A 16,227-nucleotide genomic window follows, 5' to 3' on the forward strand; every position below is an offset into this window, starting at 1 on the left:
CTCTCTCTCTCTCTCTCTCTCTCTCTCTCTCTCTCTCTCTCTCTCTCTCTCTCTCTCTCTCTCTCTCTCTCTCTCTCTCTCTCTCTCTCTCTCTCTCTCGCCAGGACAAATTGAAACAGCGATTTCTCTTGGGCCACACGCACATACAGTACAGACACACATGCACCCAACACACACACACATACAGTACACACACAGTGTGTGCTGCCAAGGGTGCCTGTGGCTCGCTTACATAAGCTGGCCAGAGTGATACAGCACATTTGCATTGTTGTAGCAGGAAGTCATGAGGCCATTTGTATTGTGTTTATTCCTAAGATGTTGTTTTTTTTCTAATCACAGCGCTGTGTGTGTGTGTGTGTGTGTGTGTGTGTGTGTGTGTGTGTGTGTGTGTGTGTGTGTGTGTGCGCATGAACATCCTGCTGAGCTTTATGCAATGAGTTTGAGAACTGTGTGGCGGCCTGTGGCGATGGTTGAAACACATTACATTAGACTCCACCATATTCTCCATTTCCTGGTTTTATCAAGAAACAGCCCTCCTCCTCCTCCTCCACCACACTCACTCTCTCACTTTCTGTTCAAGGCTAAATTGTAAAAAGGGCTTATGTGTTTTACAGTGTTTTTCCCCCCTTCTGTACGCTTAAACCCCCCCCCACCATTGACATTATTTCTATCTGTTCAAGAACCAAATCTCAGCTAGTATACACAAAGCCAGCCTATCTTATTCACCTCAATACACATGAGACTCTCTACACGTTTCCATCTGAGCCCTCGCTTGTACACAGCTGTATTTCCCAACCATAGGACTGGAGCTGAAAAGGTTTTGGGAAACTCTGGTATAGCACCGAAGTACTGACGTCAAAGCTATGTCCCCTGGGTCATAACTAAACCAAGTATTTTGCACACCTGATTTACAACTCGGGGACAGGTGCGTTGGCGGAGCAGACGCTAACAAGATAAAGAGACGAACCCGCACGCACACCGTCTTCACTTGCTCAATAAAGAATCTACTTCTTTTTTTTTATCATAAAGGCAATGTTTCAGTCAAAGACCTTCCTCCTGCCTGAGGAAGGTTTTTGACCGAAACGTTGCCCTTATGATAAAAAGTTTGTTCTTTATTGAGCAAGTGAAGACGGTGTACTGGTTTGTCTCTTTTTTTCTGGGTCATAATTAAATGGGGGGGGGGAGGCCTTTAAAAAAAATCTGAACTGTCTTCCAAAAAAAGATAATTATAATAAAGAGTCCAGGCATTTATTATTCATCAGTCATCCGAATGTAGTATCTACCTTGGCGAGGCGGGGCTTTTCAGAGCATTTCTAAACTTGTTGCTCTCTCCGTTGGCCCCTTGGCAGGTGGAGATGAGCCTGCAGAGCAGCTTTCAGCCCGGTATGAGGCTGGAGGTGGCCAATAAGAACAGCCCAGACACCTACTGGGTGGCCACCATCATCACCACTTGTGGCCAGCTGCTGCTGCTGCGCTTCAGCGGCTACGGTGAGGACCGCAAGGCCGACTTCTGGTGTGATGTCATGACCGCCGAGCTCCACCCCATTGGCTGGTGTGCCCAGAACAACAAAACCCTGATGCCACCCGAAGGTATGCCGAAGAAAAAAACACACATGAGCTTGGGGACATACACACGAGCTTGGGTACACACACACACACACACACACACACACACACACACACACACACACACACACACACACACACACACACACACACACAGTCACACACACAGTCACACACACACACACACACACACACACACACACACACACACACACACACACACACACGCACATATAAACGCAAACACACATGCATACATTTTCCTAAGAGAGGCTTTGTGTAAGCTGAGATACTAAGTGGAAAGACAGGTTGTTCACAAAGCGCGTTGTCAAGCCAACGTAACTTTCAATCATCTTACTAACTACACCCACCTACCCCCACACACACACACACACACACACACACACACACACACACACACACACACACACACACACACACACACACACACACACACACACACACACACACACACACACACACACACACACACACACACACACACACACACACACACACTGAATCCCGTTCAACACCATGTAATCTCAGCTAGGTTAAACACAAGCACAATCACCCTTTCACCAGAGTAATCTATTGCAGTTTAGACTGCCACCACACCCCCACCTAAAAAAAACAAATACAAAAGAACATGGGGAGGTGGAAAAGGCCATCCGTTACTTCACCCATGTCCCATACTACCCTACTGTTTCTCATGTCATAGTAGCCCTGTTGAAACAACAAAAACAACAGCTTTTGCAAGCAAAGATATTTCCACCTATCCCTCTAGATCAGTGGTTCCCAATCTTTTTCTGGTGTTTGCGGCCCACCCAAACAAAGAAACATGATGCACTTAACTTGTGTTAAGTGGACAGATGGGTGGGCTTTCAGAGCATGTTTATTTTAATGATCAATCAATTGATTGTGTTCTGGCTTGGATCAATGGAACTAACGTAGTATACTTTAAGTTCCTATTTATCGGTATCACAATGAAAATTCATTCTTTGTGGTTTTAAAGAAAAAATACCATGAAAATGTTTTTACATTTTTTTTAAAATTAATGTTATATTATCATTAAAGGAAGGGTAAGGGATATTTTTTTGGTAAAAAAAAAAGTTAAAGCTCTATATTCTGATAGTTATCATTTCTATAGAGTGTCTGTTCAGTAACAGGGGTCTCCCATCTCTCCAGCTCCAAGTTCAAGTTTATAGGGTTCCAGTTCCAATTCAACAGTTCTGCTCATTTCTTTGTGTCGTCACTTCCAATTTCACTTGTATATCCTGTATTCTTTTTTTAGTTCTCTCTCCTGATTGGATCAAATTGGTATCCCGAGCTGAAAATACATTTTCTGTTTAGAGCTGCAGAGATGATTGAGACCCCTGTTACTGAACAAACACTCTATCTATAGCAACGATTGCAATCAGAATAGAGCTATTTAACACACGCTATTTTAAGAAAATCACCTACTGCACCTTTAAAATCATAGTGTTTTGCCAATTATTTGGGGGGGCACTTGCAATACCCTCACGGACCACCAGTGGGCCCGGCCCACAGGTTGGGAATCGCTGCTCTAGATAGATGACTCACCCGCCCTAGTTGTGTTCAGGCCATTTATTTCCCCGACACTTCCTTGCTGATGGATTGTATGTGCTGCTGTTGTCATGGAGACGACCTGGATATGTTTCCACCTGACACGGGTGTCCTCACCCCTCGCACCGGCTCCATTTGTCCTTTTCACTCCTCTTTGGGTCTTTACATCAACTTCCTTCTTTGCCTTTGTAACAGCTGCTGCAACCTCACTTAAAACAGAAAATGAATGATTTATACATTAATTCTTTTTTGTCTCCTTTTGGCATTTGTTTTATCGCTGTATTCTTTTATTACTATGCTAAATCGCTAAACTACACTAAACTTTATTCACAAACTGCTGTGTTTGCAAACCGCTCTATTCCTCAATTAACGATTGTGTCCTGTTGATTTCTGTAGCCGTGTGTGTCATGGTTGCTACAGTTGGCATTAATTATAAAAATGATTTAAAAAAATGTTGGTTTATCAATTAAAAAAACAAGCCATCCATCTGTTACTGTGGTCAGGCAGTATTACTGTAGGTATGACTAACAATGTTTTTTCTTCTTCTATAAAACAGTGGCAGGTAAGGAAAGGATGGCACTCAGGCACATTATGTCATGTTAATGGCTCCATGAACAACAAAAAACATTTCAGTGTCCTCCAGAAAGCTTGTTTTATTATCAGATTCTTAATTGTAATTGACCATTGACACAGGTCACACAGTTTCTTTCTCAATTTCCAAACAAAAGAAAAAAGATTTCTGCTGGACACTGCCATTTTACCAACATGATGCAAAGTCAACTAGACCCTGCTTCCTTCTTTGCATCAGGTTCTGCATAGTCAGTCTGAGTCTGTTAGTGTGTCAGCGAGGAGCACAGCCAAGAAAACAGGGCGTGTGTGTGTTTTATTTCACTGCATACTCTGTGTGTTACAGTTACCATCTTTATTTCTGTTTTTTTGCTTTGTTCTCAGATAACATTTACCTAAGAAAAGGTAAGCTGCTTTTACCACAGCATCTGACTAACCCGCCATGCTACCTGACTAGTTGCTGTCTCTGGAGAAACCCTGTATTAACATTATAGGCCCCAGAGTGGCAAGTACAGTATGCTTCCACTTCCTCTCTCTCTCTGCTACTGTACAGGAAGTCGCCTCAGCTGTTATGCCCCGCCTCCTTGTGCATGTGACTCTGTGTCTCCTATCTAGTCAACTCTCTCCTATAAGTGAGGATTTCGAATGAGTGTATCTTATAGTACCAGCATGATATAACACCTCTCACACACATGCGCGCGCGCACACACACACACACACACACACACACACACACACACTTACACACTTTTGCCCGCTCTTCCAAGGCCAAGCTGTGGCTGTGTGATAACTGATGCAAGCGTCGCAGCTCAGTGAGAAACATTGAGGTTTTGACAAACAGGGCTGCTTCTCATATCCAACATACTGCATTCTGTGTGCATGTGTAGGCCTATATGTGCAAATAGGTTATCGAAATAGAAGAAGTAAATTCAGCCAGAACAAGTCAAGCCAGTGGGAATATATTAATTCAAATCAAGGTTATACGTTGACTCTGCTCAATGGACTTGTTAAATTAACCATGTATTATGCCCCGGGGTCGGGGTTTGGGTTCTGAACTTGTTCAGACAGGGCTGAGATGTTAACACCTCCACGTTCTGGAGTACACTCGCTGAATCTCCCGCGCGCGTGTGTGTGTGTGTGTGTGTGTGTGCGTGCGTGCGCATGAGGCCAAGTGCATGTGAATCTATCTATACATTAATGCAGAGCGCTTTTTAGGTTATATCACAAGTTTGATCATGTGATAGGTGGCTGCTCTCTGAACAGAGCCCAACGCTGGACATTTACATAATGCATTCACCACACTGCTTCCTGCCAGAGCCCAGAGTGTGTGTGTGTGTGTGTGTGTGTGTGTGTGTGTGTGTGTGTGTGTGTGTGTGTGTGTGTGTGTGTGTGTGTGTGTGAAGGGAGTTAATCCTGTACTGGCAGAAGTGACAGAGGTGGCAGTCTGGAATGACTCCAATGACAGTGGAGTCCCAAGGAGACACTAGGGTAGTCAACCAGTCAGGAACAGACGAGTCAGGTCTGGTTTGATTCCCAAGTGACCAGCCCGCCCATCATAACCACTTGATTTCCATAAGCTCGCTGTAGTAGACTTAAGTGAGTGTGTGTGTGTGCGTGCATGGTGCATTGCACTTTTGTTAAGCTTTCGATAAGCTTCATCTTCATAAGCACTATCCTACTCTAGCAGGTTTCTCATGAATGAAACACAGAATCAAAGGCAACCTGCATTTCCTCAGCATTTCCTTTGAACAGCTTTGTACACACACACACACACACACACACACACACACACACACACACACACACACACACACACACACACACACACACACACACACACACACACACAATGTTATGAATGCCATTTTACCATTTATTTTGCCATTTTTAACCCTAACACTAAAGCCCTGAGTTAGTCTTAGTTGCGTGTCGGTGTCACAAACCGAATGCAGCTGATCTACAAGCTCACAGCAAGCATATTGTGAGCTTGTAGATCTGCTATATTCAGTGCGCAGTATGCGCAGTCAGTGCATAAGTATAAATCTGCATAACTCCAACCTTAACCCATTTAGACCTGGAACGCATCTGTGTCATTTTAGGTTTCTTTGGCTATTCAAAAAATAGCAGATATACAAGCTCATAGCGTGGCACCGAGTGCCGTGCTATGAGCTTGTAGATCTGCTATTTTTTTTTTTAATCTTGAAAATGTGTGCAAATCTTTGAATATACATATAAAAACCCATAACCCCACCAGCTAAATGCCTAATCCTAACCCTAACCCCTACCTGAATCTTGTCTGAAATGTATTGTTGTGAGGACCAGGAAAAGTGTCCTCACAAAGTCTATTTCTCAAATTCTACTATACATTTGGTCCTCACAAGTATAGTAATACAAGTATGCGCGCACGCACACACACACACACACACACACACACACACACACACACACACACACACACACACACACACACACACACGCACACTTTACAATCAGTTCCCATGAGACTGTTTAGTGCTCTCCGTTCACCAAGGTAATTCATAGTTACACAAATTGCTCTGATATCCCGTGCCTCGTCATGAACGCCGGCTATAAAATATGTTAATAGTTAACAATGTGGGGTTTTCCCCGTTCTAAAGCAGCCCACACATCATTAAGCCTATCACAACAGTGAGCGATGTCTTTTAATAAAGACAAGAATTGTGTGTCGTTTTAAGTTCCGTGCATTCGTGTCTTCTGCATACTCATTTATTCACTGGGCTCGATGTCTGTTTGAGAAACTGCGGGTTGAAAAGGAAAATGGGATGTTACCCTAGCACCCCTATCCTGGGGCTAACATTTGGTGAAAATATTTAATGAGGAGCGAAAAAAGGAGGGGGCATAATATAGAGCCCCGAAATAGCTGAACTACAAGCTCACAGCCAGTGGTGGAAAAAGTACTCAAATTCTTTACTTAAGTAAAAGTACCAATACTGCAATATAAAAATACTCTGTTACAAGTAAAAGTCCAGAATTAAAAAAATACTTGAGTAAAAGTACAAAAGTATTGGCATCAGAATGTACTTAAAGTACCAAAAGTAAAAGTACTAAATATTTGAAAATAGCCGATCTACAAGCTCACAACGCGTCGCAACGCGACGCGTTGTGAGCTTGTAGATCTGCTATTTTCAAATAGCCTAGGTATAAAATAGAGCTAAAGTGGTTAATGTAGGTTTCATTATATCATAGTTTATATCTGAAAAGTAACTAGTAACTAAAGTTTTCAAGTAAATGTAGTGGAGTAAAAGTACAATATTTGCCTCTGAGATGTAGTGGAGTAGAAGTAAAAGCATTGGAAATTGGAAATACTCAAGTAAAGTACAAATACCTCAAAATTGTACTCAAGTACAGTACTTAAGTAAATGTACTTAGTTACTTTCCACCACTGCTCACAGCACGTTGTGGGCTTTTAGATCGGCTACTTTTGCTGAGCAACAACGTCGTACAACAGAAGATAAGTGAACCACTTAAACCCTAATCCTATATGGTTGACCGGAGTACTAAGTGTCTTTTCTGTTTTCGCTCTACGTTAAATATCTTCGCTGAAAATAGCCGATCTACAAGTGACCTTGTAGAATACAAGAACAACAACCAAATCCTCGATTCTGTCCCTATCGAATGGCACTGAGTCGGCTGAGGCAGACTTCAAAACATTCGCCTCGGCGGTTCAAGTCCGCTTCAGACGGGCGCCTCTGTCGTTTTAGCAGTTTTTTGCCTAACTTGTTCTCCTAACTTAACCCATTAAGACCTGAGGCGATTCTTAAAAATGTTTTCTAAATCCTAACAGTTTTTTGAAAAAAAACAAAAATAGCAGATCTACAAGCTGGGGTTTTAAGTGCTGAAGCATACTGTACAGTGAGTTGTTCTTCACCACTGGCACTGGAGACTTCATCTCCATGTGGTTTACTTTGGGCCCAGAGACGGAGAACATATTTTCTTTCTCCTTCAGGTTAACCCATTCAATCCGGGGACGCATCTCTTGACATTTTTAACTATTCTTTGACTATTCAAAAATAGCAGATATACGAGCTTGTAGCTCTGCTTTTTTTTTTTTTTTCGTGAAAATGTGTGCAAATCTTGAAATATATATTTTTAAAGCGAACATTTGTCAAATATTTTGTTCCAGGGATCCCCCAGAAGCAAAGATTTGAGTAACAAATGTTCGCTTTAAAAATATATATATATTCAAAGATTTTCACATTTAAAAAAATAAATAGCAGATCTACAAGCTCATAGCGCGGCACCGAGTGCCGCGCTATGAGCTTGTAGATCTGCTGTTTTTGAATAGCCTAAAGAAATCTAAAATTACAGAGATGCGTCCTCGGATTGAATGGGTTAACCAACCTGGTGTCCCTATTTTTGGGCTTGTGATTGATTTTTCCATTTTGTTAAAAAATCTTTCATGAATGGCAAAAATAGCCGATCTACAAGCTCACAACCCATCGCAGTGCAATGTGTTGTGAGGTTCTAGATCGGCTATTTGACATACAATGATGCATATCAGGCTTAAGTGGTTAATTATGCCGCTATCGTAGCGTGGAAGTCAAGCTTCTGCCTCTTAAATGTGTACCACCTTAGGGACAGAGAGGTAAATAGATTATTATTCATATACACAAAGCACTGTAATCACGGCGGGGGGAGTGGGGAGGAGGAGAACGGGGGGAGGCGAGAAATTGAGAGGGAGAGACGGAGCGAGGGAGGTTGAAGTTCACAGACTATACGTACTTGATGCTTCTACTGCTGCCATCCTGCCAGCCTCTGAATGGCCTCTGACTAAGCGTGCGTGCGTGCGTGTGAGAATTCCTGGCATATGGACAAACCACTTTTTGTGCATGTATGTTCCCATACCCTATGTGTGGAGGAAATAAAATAGTTGTACAGGGAAAGAAAACAGAGAAGAGAGTCCTTAGTCAAATAAAACATTTACTGTTCATATTTTTACCATCACAGGGAAGTGCCATCTCTCATATCCACATATTGATTTATTTGCTGGAAAATTCCACTGACTGTTCATTTGATTCAGGCAGGGCCCTGGAGTCCTGAAACACCAGAAGACATATATTGATCAGGGAACAAGTCAATTGTGTTATATGTATAGATAGTTCCCATTCTGAATCTGCATTTTGAGCAGGTCTAAAGACATTCTAGCCCTAAACCTTGCTCATTCAAGCCTCAGGCATCAGTATATCAGAACGGAGCAAGCACAAAAAGAAAAACTAAAGTTTTGCCTCTGAAGTGTTTTAGGAATTTCCTAAATTAAAAGCCCAACTATAAATGATGGCAAAAGCCTCTGTGGAATGTTTGCTTGTTTTATGTTTGTGAATAATCATATAGTTAAATGCAATATTTCAAAGTTATTCCAATACTGCAGTGTAAACATTTCACTTGTCCAAATAACTGTAATTCCCAAGAGGTTTTCTTTATCTGGAATGTGCTATGTTCACTTAAGACATAACATCAGTTTGGGGACCTCTATCAGAACTTCTACCGCTTATCCAGAGTTGGGTTGCTTTGGTGGACATTTTTATAGACATTACAAGCACAATTACAAAATCCCCAAATTCACCCCTCAATAACTTAATTCTGCACGATAAGCACAATTTAACCAAAGAAAATATTGAAATAATATTTGTAACACAAGAGTCAAAGTAGATGTCACATATATGTTCTCTTTCTTCTCGGAGGCTTTATCTAAATAATCAGCAAATGAAAATACTCCGTGTTCAGAAAGCCATTAATCAAGTCTGAAATTTTACACCTATTTATGCCAATATAATCCTGGTCTCTATTTTAGGCATGTTATTATAGGTGAAAATGTAGAAAGGTTTTTGCATTCAGCATATCTACAAGCTCAAAATGCTTAGCTGCAACTTTTTCAATGATTTGTTACTAAATTTATTTTTAAATAGGGCTTAAGTGGTTGACTGCTTTTAAACACAAATCATGATATAAAGGACAATAAACACAGTGGAACTCATTCTCGATTACATTGATGTCACAATAATTACACATCCGTTCTTCCTCTGTAATCCCCCCCGGTAACTGTCTGTAATCATGATTCACTTGGCATGGTTCCATTGCTGTGGAAGTACAGTACGGCGTTTGGCAGCGCGTTCACAGTGTTTTTCTCGAGAAGATGCTGACTAGGACAACATGCTAGTTGTCTCACTGCCTTCCAAGGAAGTGCTGTGTGTCGGAGGAAACAAAGCACAAGCAAGTGAATAGTGGGCCAAGAAGACGATAGCAAATCAAAAGCCACAATGGATTGAATGGCATGAATTATACAAACACTGTTGCATGGTGGGAAATGGGAAGCGGAACTTGGAGACCAGTGGTGGAAAGCAACTAAGTACATTTACTTGAGTACTGTACTAGGTATTTGTACTTTACTTTAGTATTTCCAATTTCCAATACTTTTACTTCTACTCCACTACATCTTGGATCCAAATATTGTACTTTTACTCCACTACGTTTATTTGAAAACTTTAGTTACTAGTTACTTTGTAGATTTTGATTATTATTACAAAATATACATTAACCACTTCAGCCCTATATATATTTCGGCCATTTGAAAATAGCCGATCTACAAGCTCACAATGCGTCGCGATGCGACACATTGTGAGCTTGTAGATCGGCTATTTTCAAAAGATTTTTATTCATTGGAAAAAAGATAATGGGACATTCTGCATAATGAGTACTTTTACTTTTGGTACTTTAAGTACATTTTGATACCAATACTTTTGTACTTTTACTCAAGTACATTTTTAATTCCAGAATAACAGAGTATGTCTACACTGCAGTATTGATACTGTACTTTTACTTAAGTGCAAAATGTGAGTACTTTTTCCACCACTGTGACCTATCCTATTCAAATGAGCTGGACCCAAACTCAGGAGAAAGTGCTGCTGTGTTGCACCTGCTGTGTGTGTGTGTGTGTGTCAGTGTGTGCGTGCATGTGTACGTGTGCATGCACTCGTGTGTGCATGCTTGTACTGTACTTGTATCGACAACACTTCCATTTGCAGAGCTATGTAGTGTTTTGCAAAAAACACTACAATCATTCACCATGCGATACCATCACCTCCTTGTACCGTAGTCAAGAGCTCTTGCTTTGGCCGTTGCATTGTGATCAATGTTAATTTATCCATTTGTAACTCCAAGAGTGTACAAAATGCAACCAAATGGACCCGTAAGGGTGGGTCGGGATTTTACATGGTGGTGTTGTGCTGTGTGTCTTGCAGCCATTAAGGAGAAGTACAGCAGCTGGACAGAGTTCCTCGTTCAGGACCTGACCGGCGCCAGGACGGCACCTGCCCACGTACTGGAAGGGGTGAGAATGTCCAAATTCGAGATGGTCCTCAAAGCTGCAATCCCCAACTTATTTTAACCCATTAAGACCTGGAACGCATCTGTGTCATTTTTTTATTTGAGCTAAAAAGCATTATTTTTGGCTATTTTTGAAAAATCGTAAATATGCAAGAGCTTGTAGATCTGCTATTTTTGAAAAATCGTAAATATGCAAATCTTTGAATATATATATATATATTATTTTAAACCGAACAACTCAAATATTTTGAGATGGGGGTTGGCGGCCAAATACATATCATTTTGGGGGTCCTTGACATGTAAAAGTTTGAGCACCACTGATTTAGAAACATACGTTTTTTTAGAAACCTGTTGGGATTTAGAAGACATTTGTAGAATCGGCTTCAGGTCTTCATGGGTTAATGAATAAAGTAATATTTCAACCAATCTTTAGCATAGAGTATGTCAACACAATATAACTAGCACATACTGTATATGCAGTGGTTGGAGGTGGGTCTCCCTACTCTTCCAATGAGAAATGTAGACCCTGGTGTCGACTTAACGTAGGATGCCTACAGCTTTACAAGTAGTACTGTAGCCCGAAGCTCATAAGGACAATATCTCCCCCAGTCAAGCAAGGATTGCCTCTTGGTTGTGGTAGAAATTTTGAGAGACCCGGGTTTGAATCCCGAGTAGAACATAAAAGTTCAGGATTGCAGCTTTAACCCATTGAGACCTGAAGCCGATTCTACATGTCTCCTAAATCTCAACAGTATTCTGAAAAACGTATGTTTCTATATCAGTGGTGCTCAACCTTTTTCATGTCAAGGACCCCTAAAATTATATGTATTTGGCCGCCGACCCCCATCAAAATATTTTGTTCCAGGGACCCCCCAGAAGCAAAGATTTGAGTTAAAAATGTTTGCTTTAAAAATATATATATTCAAAGATTTTCACACATTTTCACGATTTTTCAAAAATAGCAGATCTACAAGCTCGTAGCGCGGCACTCGGTGCCGCGCTATGAGCTTGTATATCTGCTATTTTTGAATAGCCAAAAGCGTAAAATAATGCTTTTTAGCTCAAATCTAAAAATGACACAGTTCCAGGTCTCAATGGGTTAACACACATGATTCATTCAGATGGTCTTCAGGGCACTGATTTATCCAGTTCCATTTTTTTCTGAGGAGAAACCACCAGAGGTCTTTCCCCCTCTCCTTCCTCGTAATCAATCATCTTTCTCGCTCCCCTCCCTCCCTCCCTCCCTCCCTCCCTATTTCCTTTTCTCTCATTCCATCTCTCTCTTCTCCCATAATCTCTCTCCCTGTCCTCTAAATTTGTCCGCTGACAATCTCACCCTCTCTATTGCCCCCCCCCCCCCCCTCTCTCTCTCTCTCTCTCTCTCTCTCACTCCTCCATTTCTGTCTCTCCCCCCTCACCCGGGCCTCAGCCCCAGAGAGGTAGGAACACGGTGGACCTGATCGCGGAGGGGTCTCTCCTGGAGCTCCGCGACCTCTCCGACCCGGCGCTGTACTGGCCGGTCCGCGTCCTCCAGAACGTGGGCGGAAGACTCCGCCTGTGCTGCGTCGGCCTCGCGGACGACCTCGGCGGCGACGGCGGCCGTGGCGCCCAGGAGGACATCTGGTTGTTCTACCTGGACATCAGGCTCCGCCCACTGGGCTGGGCCCAGGAGAATCGCCTCTCTGTGGAGCCGCCGACGGGTGAGGGCCCGATCACATGGGTAGACACGCACCTGTTGTAGATCGTCTATCTTCAAATGGGTATAAGTCTAAAATTGGGCTTAACCCATTGAGACCTGAAGCCGATTCTACATGTCTCCTAAATCTCAACAGTTTTCTGAAAAACGTATGTTTCTATATCAGTGGTGCTCAAACTTTTTGATGTCAAGGACCCCCGAAATGACATGTATTTGGCCGCGGACCCCCATCAAAATATGTTGTTCCAGGGACCCCCAGAAGCAAAGATTTGAGTTAAAAATGTTTGCTTTAAATATATATATATATTCAAAGATTTGCATACATTTTCACGTTTTTTCAAAAATAGCAGATCTACAAGCTCGTAGCGCGGCACCAAGTGCCGCGCTACGAGCTTGTATATCTGCTATTTTTTAATAGCCAAAAGTGTAAAATAATGTTTTTTAGCTCAAATCTAAAAATGACACAGTTCCAGGTCTTAATGGGTTAATTGGTTAACTCATTCAGTGCCAAACAAAAACATTGTCTATTGCCACCACTGCCAGCGACTTTTGAGTGTTTTCACTCACCTTTTGAAAAAGCATAGAATATCATTCTTCACAGCGATCGACCCGCCGATCACTTTAAAAGACGTTGGGGGTCTCGTACACTCGGGGGGAAGAATTGTTCAGCCGCGATCGTCCATTCCATAGATATGGGCAGTTGAATGAAGAGTGGTTTTCCCCTACAACAACATAGAAAGCAGAGAAAAGGGCGTTTTTTTTTATTTTGTTTTTACAGGAAGTCGACGTGGTGTTTTTTTTGTGATCAGGTGGTTTTGCTGCCTCAGTGCCTCTGAAGGACTCAGATGGTGATCGCTGGTTTGCTTACAGCGCCATCTGGTGGAAAAACACTGAAAACACCAAAACAAGTCAAACATGTCATTGGCACGTTGAGCCTTTGGGAAAAAACACGTAAATGGCACTGGATGAGTTGTTAATGTATGCTTTGTAATAATAATTAAAATCTACAAAGTGACGTATGAAGTATCGAAAAATGGAAACACTCAAGTAAAAGTAACCCTCAAAATTGTATTCAAGTACAGTACTTGTATACTTAGTTACTTTACACCACTGCTCGCTGCCATATTATATGGAACGTCCAAACAGCTCGCTTCTCCTCCTCATTACCAAGACCCCACCGCTGACCTCCATCCATCCATCCATCCATCCTCCTCTCCCGTGCCGATGCTCCTTAAATCTTTCTTTTCTTCCTGTTCCCCACTTCTCCACCCTCCCCCCTCCTCCTCTTCTCCCAGTGTCCTCCCACTGTTATCTGAGCACTCTTTGCTGTCTTGCTCCTCGTCTCTCCCTCTTATGGAGACCTATAGAGAGGACACTCACAAGCCCTTCACTGAGCTCTCATACCCGCAGCACTCACAGGGACATCCACAAGAGGTTCTCTCTTGTATCTATACATATCGGGATGCTGCAACTGAGGCTTTAAATATTAAATGTGATGAAGAACGCACGTGCACACACACACGCACACACACACGCACACACGCACACACGCACACACACACACACACACACACACACACACACACACACACACACACACACACACACACACACAATTGTGGCTATTTCCAGTGATGTAGCAGTATCTGCGAAAGTGGGTGTACTCAAAAAACAATACCCTGCGTTTAAAAGAAATCTCAGAAACAACAAATACCGTGGGGGCTCAGTGCACTTCTCTGCACACGTCTTCAGCGTGCGTGCGTGTGTGTGTGTGTGTGTGCGTGCGTGTACTTTTCCGAGTCGCACGGCCAGTGTCACACTGCAAAAACAAATGACACTCCCGGCTCTACACACAATTCCTATTAATGACGTGATTGTTGAATTAACGCACTGAACATTTAAAATGAATCACGTGTTGATGCATGTATGAGTGTGATCATACGTATGTAAGCAGACTCGGAGGCATTTCTCTGAAACTGACAACAAATGAAACTCATGACTAATTTGACAATCGCATTAGTGTATGTGTGTGTGTGTGTGTGTGTAGTTCAGTCTCTCTTTACTGCCTTGTTCAGCCTAGGTCTTCACCCTGGAGGATGTTAAGTGTAGTCGGTTTCGCTCTGACTACACTGTAGTTTTGCTCTGTGAGCTTCAGAAAAAATGTTGACTCTCGTCTTCTTCCTGCTCTCTGCATGCTCGCCCCTCAGAGCTGCACTCACTGAAGAGCGCCTCCGAGTGGCAGCAGGCTCTGGAGACGGCACAGGACGAAGCACAGAAGTGTCCACTCCCACTGGAGGTTTTCAAGGTGATTCAGTCTCTCTCGCTCGCTCGCTCGCTCTGCTTTCTAATTGAGCTGTATGATACAGTCTAGTATAAACCCAATAAAATCTGGAGTGTTAACTCAGAAAGTGTAATAATAGACCCGTAAGGTTCCATTTCTCATTTAAATAAACGCTCTAGATTTTCTGTGTTATGAGCTATGAATATCCATTGTATATCAAACAATTGCACTGCTAAAGGTCCAGTACGTCCATTGGGGATGAAAAGGTGATAAAAAAATACATATGAAACACATAACCTTATCAGGGTGGCTCCATTAACAGCCACAGTCCACTCCAGACACCTCTGCTCTTATCTTGGTCCGTACATGCAAGTGTGTGTGTGTGTGTGTGTGTGTGTGTATGTCTCTGTGTGTGTATGTGGGTCTGCATAATATGCCACCGTGTTTAATGTTAACATTATAGCTACATTTGCAGCACTATATGGCCAAGATAAGCTTGCACTGGTATTTATGCCTGCCCTGTGCTATCTATATGTGTGTACCTGACTGGAATAGAGATCCTGCTTTGTTGAACAATGTTGCATGCTTGCATGTCGTCTCTCTGTCGGGTGGAAACCTCATATGTCCAAAACTGTTACTTTTCAGGATTAAAAAATAGCAAAAGTAGCAGATCTACAAGCGACACGTTTCGAGCTTGTAGATCTTCTACTTTTGATGCTTGTGTGTGACGTGCTAATGACGTGTTTGGCGTTTTTTTTTTTTAAAAGTAAAAAAAAAAGAACCCAAGATATCATTATCTGAAGATTTGCAGCTCCATCCACTCCTTGTTTAACTTATAACTGAAAAAGGCTATATCTCGCTTCCTAAGCAATTTTTTTTTACTTAAAAAAAATAAAAAAAATAATTGCACTGGCCAGAAATAGCCAGACATAATTCTGGCACTCAGTGAGTTAACACATTCATTGCCAGGGGCGTTCTAATGCTGGCAGGTAGCTTCTGCCAGCATTTTTAAGCATTCTGACCAATTTTTCAAGAACCACAGAATATTTATCTCCAGTATGATCGATCCCCTGATGGTTGCTAATCACGGAGGAAATCACTGTGCTTCCGTGAAAAAAAAAAGTCATAGTGACCTCCCATTCTCTTGGTATACCCAGTTGAAAATAGT

The 16,227-nt window shown here is 42.2% G+C and overlaps 1 protein-coding gene across 5 annotated transcripts in view; it reads left to right on the forward strand.

Moving 5' to 3' along the window:
• sfmbt2 (Scm like with four mbt domains 2) overlaps positions 1 to 16,227 on the forward strand; it is a 37,762-nt gene that overhangs the window by 9,904 nt on the left and 11,631 nt on the right. For 3 of the 5 annotated variants that reach the window (XM_084049363.1, XM_084049366.1, XM_084049364.1), the window contains exons 4-8: positions 1,350 to 1,590; positions 4,105 to 4,125; positions 10,998 to 11,086; positions 12,512 to 12,782; positions 14,986 to 15,083. In XM_084049363.1, the coding sequence (XP_083905489.1) occupies positions 1,350 to 1,590; positions 4,105 to 4,125; positions 10,998 to 11,086; positions 12,512 to 12,782; positions 14,986 to 15,083 (720 nt within the window). The remainder of the gene's footprint in view (positions 1 to 1,349; positions 1,591 to 4,104; positions 4,126 to 10,997; positions 11,087 to 12,511; positions 12,783 to 14,985; positions 15,084 to 16,227) is intronic. The other 2 variants (XM_084049365.1, XM_084049367.1) reach the window with 1 other exon arrangement.

Source organism: Gymnoscopelus microlampas, assembly GCF_963454915.1.
Source record: "Gymnoscopelus microlampas genome assembly, chromosome: 23".
Lineage (NCBI taxonomy): Eukaryota > Metazoa > Chordata > Actinopteri > Myctophiformes > Myctophidae > Gymnoscopelus > Gymnoscopelus microlampas.